The following is a 14,325-nucleotide window of genomic DNA, read 5'->3' on the forward strand; positions in this document are numbered from 1 at the left end:
TTCCCTTTATATATATGATGATCATTAAAAAAAAATCCATTAATTAAATCAGTGACTGAACTTCTTGGGAGATAATTGTATGTCTCCTGCTCTGTTTTAGCCGCATTGTGCCATATATTTCATGTTGTAGGAGTCTCGGATGATGACCCAGCACATGTTGTTTGATTTATGAACACTCACTGCAGATTTGACAAAATGCAAAGAAGGTACCAATATGAGATTTCTAAAAATAGCTATGGCACTTGACCCAAGGCTTAAGAGTCTGAAGTGCCATCCAAAATCTAAGAGGGATGCAGTGTGGAGCATGCTTTCAGAAGTCTTAGAAGAGCAACACTCAGATGTAGAAACTACAGAACCCAAACCACCAAAAAAGAAAATCAACCTTCTGCTGATGGCATCTGACTCAGATGATGAAAATGAACATGTATTGGTCCGCTCTGCTTTGGTTCATTATCAAGCAGCACCTGTCATCAGCATGGATGCATATCATCTGGAATGGTGGTTGAAGTATGAAGGGACATACGAATCTTTAGTGCATCTGGAACGTAAATATCTTGCGACGCCGGTTACAAAAGTGCCATGCGAACGCTTATGCTCACTTTCAGGTGACGTAAACAAGAAGCGTGCAATATTATCTCCTGCAAATGTAACCAAACTTGTTTGTCTGAGAGATCGGCTGACATAGGACTGGGTGGACTAGTAGGCTCTAAAGTTTTACGTTGTTTTATTTTTGAATGCAGTTATTTTTTTGTACATGATTCCACATTTGTAAGTTCAATTTTCATGATAGAGATTGTACTAGAGTACTTCTATTAGGTGAATTGAAAATATTATTTCTTTTGTTTTTTATAGTGCAAATAGTTGTAATCAAAAATAAATATAAAGTGAGCACTGTACAGTTTGTATTCTGTATTGTAATTGAAATCAATATATTTGAAAATGTTAGAAAACATCCAAAAATATTTAAATAAATGATATTCTATTGTTTAACAGCACAATTAATCGCGATTAATTTTTTTAATCGCTTGACAGCCCTAATTTAGACTATAAACTTTCTGATAATATGTGATGTTTTCTTTTGGTACTGGAAGATGCTGCATGTTTGCTATTGAGCGTCTTCATTTTCAGTGAGGTGCACTGAGTAGATTGGTCAGAACTTGTTAGGAAGGCACTCACTCCAGTTTAGGAGCTCAGGCTAATCAGAAGCCTGCTCCAGCTGTAATGAGCTTTCCAGTTTAGGGGTTTAGCATCACTCAGAAATATACGTTAGGAATGTGTTATAGCCTAGAAGCTCACTCTGGTTGGAAGTTTGGTGTAGCATGGAAGTTTGCTTCAGCCTGGGAGTTCAGCTTAGCTCAGAAATGTGTTCTAGCTATAGATGCTTACTCCAGTCTAGAGGGCCTATCCCTCTTTGAGAAATTTAATGTAGATTAGTTCAGCCCAGACTAGGACCTAGAGCTTCTAGATTTCAGTTAGGAGTTCCAGGTGAAGCCTTTTTGCCTTAAAAAAGGGCCTTTAAGGGGGAGCGGGGGGCCGGTTTACTTCTAAGGAAGTTGTTAATTGAATTTTTAGCTGAACAAAGTGAGGCGCTAGACTCAACTTGATGGTATCTGTCTGTAACATAACTTTTGGATGGCCATCTAATCAATTTCCAAATTTAGGGACTGTTACAGATATCAGTAGGCAAAACCCTATTCATTTTTGTGAAAAATGCAAAACTGGAATGGAAAAAATGGTACCCTTGGAGCCCCTGACATCTCGTTAGAAGACCATCAGCTTCAATCAGGCCTCTTATTGTCTATAGAATAAAGGTGGCATCCACTAATGAATTCCAGCATAACACCCCACCATCTTTGCTTTGCCCATTGTCCTAATAGAGTTTAAAATATTGACACCCTGAATGAAGTGTCTCTCAGACATAGAGGGGAGGGGCAAAACAGGAGGAAGGGCTGGGAGTGGGGGAACAGAGAGCCCCTGGAATGGAGGTGAGTGGGTTTGTAGGGAATCCCTGAAATAGAGGGAGGTAGGAGTGTGGCAGACAAAGAGTTTGGGGGGAGTCCCTGCTGTAGGGTAACCTTGGCCTACAGAAGTGTGTATACATCTAGTATAGGTTAAACATTTCTTGAAATTCCACTTTCTCTATTTTTGTTAAACTCCCGATTTATTCTCTTTCCCTCCCTTCACTGCACGTGAATCTGACTTATAGATCAAATGCTGTGACTATGGACAGTAATATGTAATTAGCTGCTGCACTTATTAACCAAGGAGTAACCATGGTAGGTTAGGGGCCTAAATGATACTGAGAGCTACTCATATTGCTAATGGGCTACAAACTGGATTTAGTTATACTGTAATCGGCACTTAAAGTTAACCTGTCAAGAAACTTCTCTTGTGCTCTTAAGTTATGAATATGTGTCGAAACAAAAATAAATTGATCTTTAATATATTGCAGTCCTACTGAAACAAAACGTGAGATACAAGTACTTTCTCTCAAGTAAGTAAAATAGCAAAATAGAAAACCAGTCAATTAGAATAAATATTAATATTTAGATAATGTTTAATATTGATAAAGTAAGATCCATAACACCCTCTGTTACAAACACAAAATTAGAACTTCACAAAAGTTGGTATGAGTACACAAACATAAATTTTATCAGCTATAAATGTGAAATCAGAAAATAACTGGCAAGTAGGTTTGTTTCCAGTAGGATCCTATATGGGTCTGTTCTTGGCCCTTTGCTCTTTAACATTTTTATCAGTGACCTGTAAGAAAACATAAAATCATCATGGATAATATTTGTGACACACAAATAACAAAGGACAGGTCATGGGTTCAGTGTGATCTGGTTCATTTGGCAAACTGGACGTAAGCAAACTATGATTTTAATATGGCTAAATGTAAAGGTATACATCTAGGAACAGAGAATGTAAGCCATACACAGAGGATGGGGGACTCTGTTTTGGGAAGCTGTGACTCTGAAAAAGATTTGGGGGTCGTTGTAGCTAGTGAGATGAACATGAGCTCCCAATGTGATGCTGGTGCAATCATGGGATGCATAAACGGGAGTTTCGAGTAGGAGTAGAAAGGTTTATTTTACCTCTGTACTTGACACTAGTGTGACCGCTTCTGGAATGCTGTGTGCAGTTCTGATGCCCACAATTAAAAAATGATGATAAATTGGAGACAGTTCAGAGAAGAGTCATGAGAATGATTGAAGAATTAGAATGCCTTATAGTGATGGGCTGAAGGAGGTGAATTTGTTTAGCTTAACAGAGATGGGTAAGGGGTGACTTGATTACAGTCCACAAGTTTCTACATTGGGAACAAATATCTAATAATGGGCTCCTCTGTCTAGCAGAGAAAAGTATAACATGATCCAGTGGATGGAAGTTGAAGCTAGACAAATTCAGACTGGAAATATGGTGTAAATTTTGTATAGTGAGGGTAATGAGTCATTGGAACAATTTACCAAGGGTTGTGGTGGAGTCTCCATCACTGACCATATATATGCAGTAACTCCTCACTTAACGTTGTAGTTATGTTCCTGAAAAATGCTACTTTAAGCAAAACAATGTTAAGCGAATCCATTTTCCCCATAAGAATTAATGTAAATGGGGGGGAGGTTAGGTTCCAGGGAAAGCCACACACACAGTATAAGTTTTAAAAAACAATTTAATATTGTACACAGCAATGATGATTGTGAAGTTTGGTTGAGATGGTGAAGTCAGAGTCTGGGATATTTCCCAGGGAATGCCTTACTGCTAAATGATGAACTAGCACTCAGCTGAGCCCTCAAGGGTTAACAGGTTGTTAATGTAGCCTCACGCTCTACAAGGCAGCACGAATGGAGGGAGGGGAGACAGAGAGAGAGAGGCGCGCATTGCCCCTCTAAGGACACTGATCCCACTCGAAGTACATTGTTTTTTAAGTAGATCAGCAAATTGAGACAGCAGCTGTTGTCAGCAAGCTCCCTCTGTCCTGAGCCCTGGGGGGTGTGTGTGTGTGTGTGTGTGTGTGTCTGTCCATGTCCCCCACTCTGTGGAGATGGGGTAACGGGGAGGGGGGACACCCTGACATTAGCACCTCTCTTCCCCCCCCCCCCCCAAAGCAAACAGGAGGCTCCCGGGAACAGCTCCAAGGCAGAGGGCAGGAGCAGTACAGGGCAGTGGTGGGAGGGACAGCTGAACTGCCTGGCAATTGATAGCCTGCTGGGTGGCTGCTGCACAGGGAACTTAGGGGAGCTGATAGCAGGTCTGCTGGTCCGCCCTGGTTCCAAGCCCCCACCAGCTGGCTCGAACAGGCTGCTCTCCCTGCAAGCAGTGGACAAAGCAGGCGGCTGCCAAACAACATTATAAGGGACCATTGTACAACTTTAAACGAGCATGTTCCCTAATTGATCAGCAACGTAACAACGTTAATTGGGACGACTTTAAGTGAGGAGTTACTGTATCAAGACTGGATGTTTATCTAAAAGATAGGATGTAGGGATTATTTGGGGGGGAAGGTCTGTGGCTGTGTTATGCAGGAGGTCAGACTAGATGATCACAGTGATCCCTTTTGGCCTTGGAATCTATGAAAATAAATTGTAAAATGTGTTCACCTTTGTCCAGGCAGTGAAAATCCAGACTGACATGGTGTTTGTCAGAAACCAAGACTCTAGTCTGTAATCTGTCAGTCAGCAGCATTCATTTCAAAAATGCTTGTTTTAAACACATTTAAATCCTATTTATATAAATAGTGATGTGTTGTTCACAAGAGTGTTTATCAGATCAACTCTCAAGTTCTCAAGAAATTCTTTCCCAAGTTCATAGGTTTCTAGTTCTAGAAAGTCTGGTTCTATGGTGATAGTGTGCACGTTTCCCTCCTTTCTGTTCGTGCCTGCTGCTTTAGCTAATGAGTTACTCCAATGGAAGGAGACTTGAGTCGAGGTCTAACCATGTTATCACTACTCTCGCTCAAATGTTTTCATCTTTCTTTATTTTAGTCAGCTGCTGTTATTGAAATGATTTAAAGATTAAGAAGGCTGCATCTTATGTGTTAGGTATTGTTTTTGTAAACCACCTTTCAGGGATAATTGTCACATAATAAGACTCTGGCTCAGGGCCATTTGCAGTAGAGGGAAGTGTAATAAGAATTAGCTACAACATTACAAACAAATACCGGTATCAGTGGAGCAGAAAAAACAGTAAAGCTTGATTTGCATTTTCCTGAAGCATGGGGAGAGTACTGTGATGGGCAGGCAAGACCTTCAGAAGGAATCCATGAGGTCGAGGTATGCTGGAAAGGGAAAGCACTTCGGTTTCAAAAATAATAATTAGAAGAAAGCTTATGTACCTAATTTAAAAGGGGTCCTACTCTTGAGTGTAAACATAACAATTGTTAGAAGTAAAGTTTTAGCTCAAATTAATGGCCTAGTGTACAAATATCTAATTAGGTAATTCTGCACAATGGAACTAAATAGACAAAAGTACAATACTTAGATTGTACAAATAGTAGTGGTGATTAACCGTACATTAGTCACTTACTCTGTTACTGGCTGAATCAGATCTCAAAAATAAGAACTAAAGTTAAACTCTAAAGGCCTACAATAAAAATTTAAGAATATGGATCTAAATCTGCCAGACAGCCAAGGCAAACTAACAGGCTGCAGGCTAACGTGAGTTAATGGAATGGTGTTATACAATATCAATTGTATAGTGGCATAGTCATGCGTAACACTTGACAAGTAAAGGAAGACACAGTACCTGTACCTGAGGAGCTCAAGGTGATCTTATTTTCTACAGTAGACAATTAGACTGACCCAGTTATGTCACTCAGAGGTGTGAAAAATCCACACCCCTGAGCAACATAGTTAAGCTAACCTAAATCCGCATATAGATAGTGCTAGGAATTCTTCTGTCGACCTAGCTACCACCTCTTGGGGAGATGGATTTACTACATTGATGGGAAGGCTTTTCCTGCTGTGCCCCTGCAGCCTTTTAAATGTAGACTTCGTCTCGGTGAATTAAAGCATAAACCAGCATTGACAAACTGTGGCAGGGAATGTGAAATATAAAGAAAGATGAAGACAGTGAAGGGTTCAGTTAAAAAGGTTTCTTATCTCTCCCACCCTCCGGTCCCCATTCGTATCAGAAGAGGCTGCAACCATTAAGGTGAAATGCTTAGGGCATGGACAGAGGTTTAGCAGGAAGGATGGAGAGTCATTTGTAGTATGAGAGGAAGGGCCACTGTCTTTTCACAGTCTGTGCAGAAGGGTGTAATGGAAAAGGGAAGGATGTAGAATGATGTTGTAATCAAGTTCTGCACAGCTGAAGAAGCAGGGAGTTAAATGACTGGTTTAGTCTGTTCTAATATCACTAGAGGGGAAACTTTTTACTCACTTTACCCAATCCAGCATTATGAAAGCTTAGAAGGTAAGGAGCACTTCAAATTTATTAATTGACATTTGAGCCATTCTTTGAGGTGGTGTGACTTGCCACACCTGGCAGCATAGAAGCCTTTTTATCTCTCCATGACTTACATGGAGCTCTACAGACCTCACAATTATCTTAAAACTAATCACAAAACTATAGATTAGTGAGTTTTAATGTCTGAAAACCAAAAAGTGTGGTGATTGTCTGTTTTTAGCGACACTCCTCTTATCTGCTTTCCAGATCTATCTTAGAACTATTGTAGACTTTTACTGAAGGCTAGTCATATTGGCATAGATCATGGATGTTCTCTGACTGCCCCCCGTTCCTCCATTCTTCCATAACTTTTTAAATTTGACATTTCCCCCATGAGTCTAACTTGATCATGAAGAACCAAAAGTGAAATTCAAGTACAGACTTCTCTTCCTGAATGACAGGTTAAGCAGCTGGAAGGGTGACTGTTACAGGGCTTATTCCTTCACCCACTTACTTCCCTGGTCTTTCTCGCATGAACAGAGAGCAACAATACCCAAAGTCCAAAGGTGCAAACAATTCGATGTTTATTGGGGTGAACTTCCAGCAAGCATGATTCCAGTTTCCTTCCTTAGTGTCCCCCTTCCCAGCTCTGACACCACAGAGCCTTACATCTGTGTCCTTGTTCCCATTCCTGCCCTTAGCCAAACATGATTCCAATTTCCCCACCCCCATTCCCTGTTCCCATTTCCCCTCCCCACACCCACCCACTCACTTCCTGATTGACCGCAGACTATATAGTAAAACTTGAGTTCTGCTTAGCTATACCTTAACCAATCATTTTACTGAAATTTAACTAACCAATCCTAACATACTGTAACATGATTATGTAACCAATTATATCCCACCACCTTAATTAGTTTACACCCAGCAAAATTAATTATACAGCAGACAGAAACAATCACAGAACCAGACAGATTATACAGACAAACAATAGCAAAGTGAAAAGGAGTACTTGTGGCACCTTAGAGACTAACCAATTTATTTGAGCATAAGCTTTCGTGAGCTACAGCTCACTTCATCGGATGCATATGCTGTGAGCTTATGCATCGGATGCATAAGCTTTCGTGAGCTGTAGCTCACGAAAGCTTATGCTCAAATAAATTGGTTAGTCTCTAAGGTGCCACAAGTACTCCTTTTCTTTTTGCGAATACAGACTAACACGGCTGTTACTCTGAAATAGCGAAGTGGGAACTATAATGACAAAACAATACAGAAGTGAGATTTCACATCCCAGCTATTGATAAGTGAGTTCTTGCCAGACAGGATGCTATCAAACTAAGTTTCCTTTTCCATCTTCTAGGCACTTCCCTTTCTCTGGAGGTGATAGGCACTATCAGGACAGGATTGTATTCCTAAGAGCCCAGTAGCACCTTATTTCAGTGTGACTAGTTTGGAATGTGAGGAGGTGACCAGTCCTTCCCAGCTTATGGCTGCCTCTGCTGCTTAGCCAAAGGCCTTAGCCTAAGAACAGGGCCTCAGACTGTCACAGTAAGAGAAGGACCTTACACCGGCAGACAGTGATTTTGATTCTTTAATATCTCTATAACTAGCCAAGTGATAAGAATACACCTAAATTCTTAAAATACAGACCTTTGCAGACAGGCCTGAATATCTATATCCTAACAGTTACTGACTATTCTTAGTTCTGTAACTGAGGCACCCTTAGCTATGAAAGAGGATCAGCTGATGCGCTGTAAAACACTTAGTGATTTCGTTCTGATTTGTAACCTTGTCAGACTCTTTGGAAATCCTAATTTAGAAGCATGGAAGAAGTAAAATACATGTAGGTGCTGGGGAGAAAAGACTTTCTAAGAGCAGAAGGTAAAGATTGCCATAAAACTCAACGTTTTATAGAGTATACCCGTGGTCTGTATTTTGTGGGGGAAGGAGGAAGTAGGGGAACTTCATTCTGACACCTCAAGTATTTGGACATGGGTCTGGGAAACATCTTCAATGTGTAGTTCCTAAATTTGGTAGCAGAACAAATGACTAGTGCATCCAAGTTCAAAAGGACTTACATCACGTAGGTAATTGGGCCAGCAGAGAGCAAATGTAGTTTAATGTTAAAGTGGGGAAACAGTTTGGGACTAAGATTTATGTAGAATATTAGTTTGTACTACTCTTGGGCATCACACACACCAACAAGCTTCTAGAATCGAAGTTTAGTTCTACCCCCTTTCCAGAAAGTAGAATTCAGTTGTGACAGATGTACCAAAATTCTTTGCTGGGGTCTGCAATGCTTAAAAAAAGGTGCTGATTCACCTAAGTGCTTCACCTAAGACTTCTAGTTTTTTCTGTGGCATGCTCCTTTCTCTCTTTTGTCTCTTCAAAACTGAAGATTGGTTTCTGTGTAAGGTGGTGCAGAAGCAGGAATTGCAAGGCCACCAGTATTCTTCAGTTTGTTCTGATCAGGAGTGACACCAGCTAAGTTTCAAATAGCCTTGTTTGATTACTAATACTAATACTAATATTACTTACTAAATAGCATTTTGTAGGCTTTACTGCTAGAAATGCAGACCGCAGCAATAGCAAGTGACTTCATTTTTAGAAAAGAAAAAGTTTCAAAAGAAACTGAATTAAATATTTTTCAGAAACTGCTGCAGTAAGGTGCTGAACACTCCCAAATAACAAGAATAGAGGGGGATAATGTACTAAGTTTTCTGAATATTGATTTGGTGGGAGGAGGTGACATCATAAGAAGCTGTTGAGGCAATGTGTTCCTACGCTTAGGAACAGCAGTTGAGATCAGAATATATGGTGGAGGAGGAAGCATTGTTTTGCTTTGGGCTGATCTTCTTAGACCTGAGAGTATGGTAAAACACATCTGTTGAAGTCCTTGCCTCTTTTGGGGGTGTTCTCATCACTTACCACTAAAGTTCCGTGTTTTTTCACTTTTCCAGGTTGTTGGTAAACAAAGTAAATCTCTATGTAAACTTGTGTAGGAAAGGGAAATGGTGTGCAGCCCACCCAAAGAAAATGCAGGGATAATTGAATGTTTTCATGCATTTTAAAACCCAACATACAGCTTTGAATACGCTGGACTTCAAAGCAAAAACCTAGGGATTGAACAAATGACTGTGAGTTTACTTCCTGTTTTAAAAACCATCTTAAATTATTGCTTACCTGCAGATGATGTGATGAATGGATGAAGTAGAAGTTCAAATTTCTGATCAGCATGATGGTGTTTAAGCAGCTTGTTGCTAGGAGCTTTGGGGCTAGCATTTTACAAAGGTCTCTTTGTTCTTAGGTCTGCAGGGATCCCCAGGTTATAGTGGCTTTAGGTAAAACTATGTATTCTGATCAGACAAAATAGGGAATTTTTAATAATTAAGACACAATTTAAGGTACTGTAGCATCGTACTAACTGCATTCTTGTAAGTGAACAGTATAATTCTGTTTTGAGGTGAAGTTTGTCTTAAATATAAATACTGACTTCTGTAGCATTTAGGAAAATTGTATCTGTTTTGGATTTTCCCATTGGCTATTGAGTTACAAAGTTGCAAAGCAAAAATATAAGTTTAACAACTGTGAGAAGGCATCTGAATTGGCTGTTTAGAGAGCTCTTTTAGATTGCATTTACCGTGTCCACTCTCCCTGCCAGATTTGGAATGAATACCAGACATTTTCTCCCCCAGCAGTCTTAAAGACTAGGTTTTTATTTATCCACGAAACCAGCTAACACCATAGAGTTTTTAATGTCTTCTGGAAATTGTTCATAGCTTCAGGCTATTGCGAGGTCTGTAATTATGTATTGTGCTTCAAATACTAAACCTTTAGATATGAGAGAAGTTTCAGGTAAGCTACTGAATTCTGATTCTGCAGTCCTGTCGATGTAAAAGTTGCATTTCGTTCTTCTGAATAACTTGTATTGCTATAGTGCTCAAAGGCTCTAAGAATGGGGATTCATTTTGCTAGATACTGTACTGACATGCAGAAAGACACGGTCCCTGCCCAAGAGTTTTCAATCTTAATTTGAAACAAGACTCAAGTGAATAATAAACAATAGGGAGTAAAAAGGGAGGAGAATCAGTGTAATAAAATTATGCAGAGGTTAACTTTTGCGTAACTGGATGGCATAGATTTGAGATTTTTTACTCATAAATTAGTATCTGCTACCTCTGACTGTCCTGCAACCTAGCCTACTTTAATCTGCAAAACTATTTATTGTGATCTGGAATTACAGGTTTTGGTCTTTATACATCTTGTATGTCCTATAGATTGAGATAAAAATGAAGAAGCCAGAGGCTATAAGATGGGAGAAGCTGGAGGGGCAAGGAGATTCTCCTAAGCTAAAACAATACACATCAGGTAGGTTTGTTTTTTTGACCTCATTCAGCATTTAATGCAAATATACATATTGTCCTATTAACGTTCTTTCCAATTACATAGAACATCTTATACATATGAAATATTGTAGTAATAGGTTTCAGAGTAGCAGCCTCTTCTTTCGCAAAAAGAAAAGGAGTACGAGTGGCACCTTAGAGACTAACAAATTTATTTGAGCATAATGCATCCGATGTAGTGAGCTGTAGCTCACGAAGCTTATGCTCAAATAAATTTGTTAGTCTCTAAGGTGCCACTCGTACTCCTTTTCTTTTTGTAGTAATAGGTTTACCTATAGTAAATGTAAACATGTAATTCTGATACTCTAATTTCATGAACTTCATGGGTAGTGGGAATGGATTCTGATTGGTAGTAAAGCCCTAAGAATTCAGCTGTTCACTCTGCTCGTGGCTTTCATCCACCTGAGGGGATTATTCAGGATGCATGCTTGTCATCTGGGTTTCTCTGGGAGCTTATCGTTTTACTGGGCTGCCTAGTTAAACTGTATTCTCCTTTGTTGCATTGAGAGGAGCTTGCATCTTTTGGAGAAAATTTTAGTTTAATAGCGCTCACATACATCAAAAGATTTTCGTGATACTTGGCTTAATTTTCCTTTAATTTCAGCTCATTACTTGTACCCCTTGTACCATCTAAAATGACTCTCCCCTTTCATTTTCACATTTGTCATTTCTACATGTCTGGTATGCTCTGCGCTCCTCCACTCCCATCATTGCTTAGCCAAGCTACATATTGCGCTCATTAATGTTTCCTTATAAATAAGTCTCTATAGCTGCCTAATCCCTGGTGTCATGTTCATCTTCTTCCTTCTGATTTACCTCCATATTTTTGTTATTGAGGCATCCAAACCTGAAAGAATTATTCTGTTTGCAGTCTCAGATTTGTAGAGTATTGGATGTCACTTCCCTGTGATGGTTTTGCATATGTAGCCCAAAATTGCATTAGCTTTTTTTGCTGCCGCATTCAGTGCAAGCTCAACTTCTCTGTTTATATCATATAGGGCTTTTCAGCATTACTGCGTTCCTGGTTTCTCCCTCCCACTGTATTTTGCTTCAGATAACTTTTCAAGATGATCCTCATTTCTCCCCTTGTTTTCAGCCTTGCTTAGGTTCCTTTTTTGCCTGCCCTCCCTGATGTTTGCAGTGCCTCCTGATTTTTAGTATGAACTGCAAGATATTTTAATGTGACCATTACTTAGCCTTCCAGAGATCATTAAGGCTGTGATCCAACCAGGGCTTTGGGGTGGAGCCCGCGGAGCAGCTCCGGAGCAGTGGAGCTGCAGGTTTTTGCCTGGAGCTGGAGCGGAGCCGGAGCACAGCTCCAAAGCCCTGGATCCAACACCCATTGAATGGAAGAACTCCCAATGACTTCACTGGTCATTGGATCAGGTCCTAAGATCTTAAATAACACCAGCTCTGACAATTACCTTGTGACATATGGATACATTGCCAGTTCATGATTTTTCATGATGTTCAGCCAATTTTAATCCTTAAACGTGGCTACTATTCAACCCAATCAGACTGAATTTTACAAGATAGGATATTGTGCTGTATCAGATGATCCACCAAAAAATCCACCTCCTACAATTCCCTTCATTTGTTAGCTTTAAAATTCTGTCCAAAAAAGCAATCAGGCTTGTCTGGCAAGATCTGTACTTACAGATCCATGGTACTTTTTGTTCAATTCTGGGTGGGGTTATTTATTTCATGCTCTAAATGTTGCCAAAAATGCCGATTTAACTTACTGCAGATGTTCTTTCCAGACTCCAAACACCTATATCCGTCATCCTCTCATTATACAAGGAACTGGGATAAGTTGGTGGTTGAGATCAAAGAAGAAGAAAAGAATGAAAAATTAGAGGGGGACGCTGCTTTAAATAAACTCTTTCAGCAAATCTATTCAGATGGCACAGATGAAGTGAAACGTGCCATGAACAAGTCCTTCGTAAGACTTCAGTCTATCCTTACATCTTTGTGAATGCTATAAAGTAAATACCTTGAGGCCAGATCTTGTGGGCCAAGTCATTTGCATATGCAAATGCGGTAATCGGAGGCAAAAAAATATTTAGACATCTCTCTGTTTGCACCTGCAATTGTGGTAAAATGCACGAGAACTTATATATGAGAGTCTCTAGCATTTGGAAACTCAGCCCCTACTGAGTATGAAAACAAATGATCCAGTGATGTTGCTATGATAGCATTTTTATGTACTGGCAATCGGAAGAGTTGCATTTCTCTGTATTGTTAATTCTGAGTGGTGAGCTTAGAGTTGGAGCACAAAGATTGCACTCCATCCTTGCTCATTTTTTGTTTGAGCCTATACTAATGTCAGTGGGAGCAACGTGCCCCTTCCTGGTTGGTCATAAGATCCCCAGAGGAGAGAACCTAACTCCTCCTCATTTTTCTGTCAATTGCTAATTTTCAAATAGGAGTTTGAGTACACAAGAGTGCGTGATTGGACCATTAGAGGCTACTGTATATTGAAGCAGTGTCACTACTTATTTGCCTTAATCATATCAAAAGTGGACATATGACAACAGAAATTATTGCTTTATTAAATTTTAATGTCAGAAGTCTTATGTGCAAAATATGCGAAGATTGATACAAAGATCATGTGCACATCCTATGTCTAGATCAAGTCATCTTCGTTTAATATAATCATAATTGCACATAGTATATAGGGAAGGGTTTAAGAAGGTCTGGAGAATTTCAAGGGAATCTGCGTTAGAGTCTGCAGGAAACAGTGCACTAGTCTTGCAGAACTTAATCTGCTATAAAAACTGTGGATTATTTTAAATGACTGGCTATAACTAACTTCGGCAGACTAAACAGATGTTTTTCCATATTGCAGATGGAGTCTGGAGGGACTGTTCTGAGCACCAACTGGTCTGATGTGGGGAAAAGGAAGGTAGATGTAAATCCTCCTGATGACATGGAATGGAAAAAATTCTGATCTGTTGATCTGGCATCTTTGTGTTGCCCATATTCACATACTGACCATTGTGTATGGACATAGCATTCTTGGATTTAAGACACTGAATGTTCCCTTGAAGATCGGAATTATCGTCTTTACATCTTGCGTGCTTTAGTAATTCCTTTGTCTGCAGGTGTTAAGGTTTAATCAGGAATGGAAGCCTTTTTTTCATCCCTCCTGTCCATGAGGAGTTTTCAGAAACAGATTGAACTAAGTCATAAATACACATTTTCTACTAGCTTTATCAGTTCTGTACTTTGGGGGATGAGGAGACCTTTAATGGGCTGTTTAGGATTATTGCCTTATTTTTAATTCACAGTATTTCTGTTGAATAATTTATTAGCTCTGGCAACTTTGGGTAAACACACTTTTCAACTACAGTGTTAATTGTTTGCTCTCTAACTCTGCTTAAGAATAAAACTGTAAAATATACATTTTTCCATAAAGAAGTTTGGTTCATTTTATTTTTTAAGTCTGAAAACTCAGCTATGGAAGAAAAAACATAGTCAAAATTTACATTTGGAGAAGTAATAGCTAAGTAGTACAGATATTGGGAATCAAGCT

At 39.5% G+C, this 14,325-nt stretch overlaps 1 protein-coding gene across 1 annotated transcript in view; it reads left to right on the forward strand.

Moving 5' to 3' along the window:
• The window catches only part of SUGT1 (SGT1 homolog, MIS12 kinetochore complex assembly cochaperone), a 48,589-nt gene extending 34,755 nt beyond the window's left edge, over positions 1 to 13,834 (forward strand). Inside the window, exons 11-13 of the mRNA XM_074961558.1 lie at positions 10,665 to 10,755; positions 12,551 to 12,732; positions 13,639 to 13,834. Coding sequence (XP_074817659.1) covers positions 10,665 to 10,755; positions 12,551 to 12,732; positions 13,639 to 13,740 — 375 coding nt within the window. The 3' untranslated portion in view covers positions 13,741 to 13,834. The remainder of the gene's footprint in view (positions 1 to 10,664; positions 10,756 to 12,550; positions 12,733 to 13,638) is intronic.
• Positions 13,835 to 14,325: the final 491 nt, after the last annotated feature.

Source organism: Natator depressus, chromosome 1 (genome assembly GCF_965152275.1).
Source record: "Natator depressus isolate rNatDep1 chromosome 1, rNatDep2.hap1, whole genome shotgun sequence".
Taxonomy (NCBI): Eukaryota; Metazoa; Chordata; order Testudines; family Cheloniidae; genus Natator; species Natator depressus.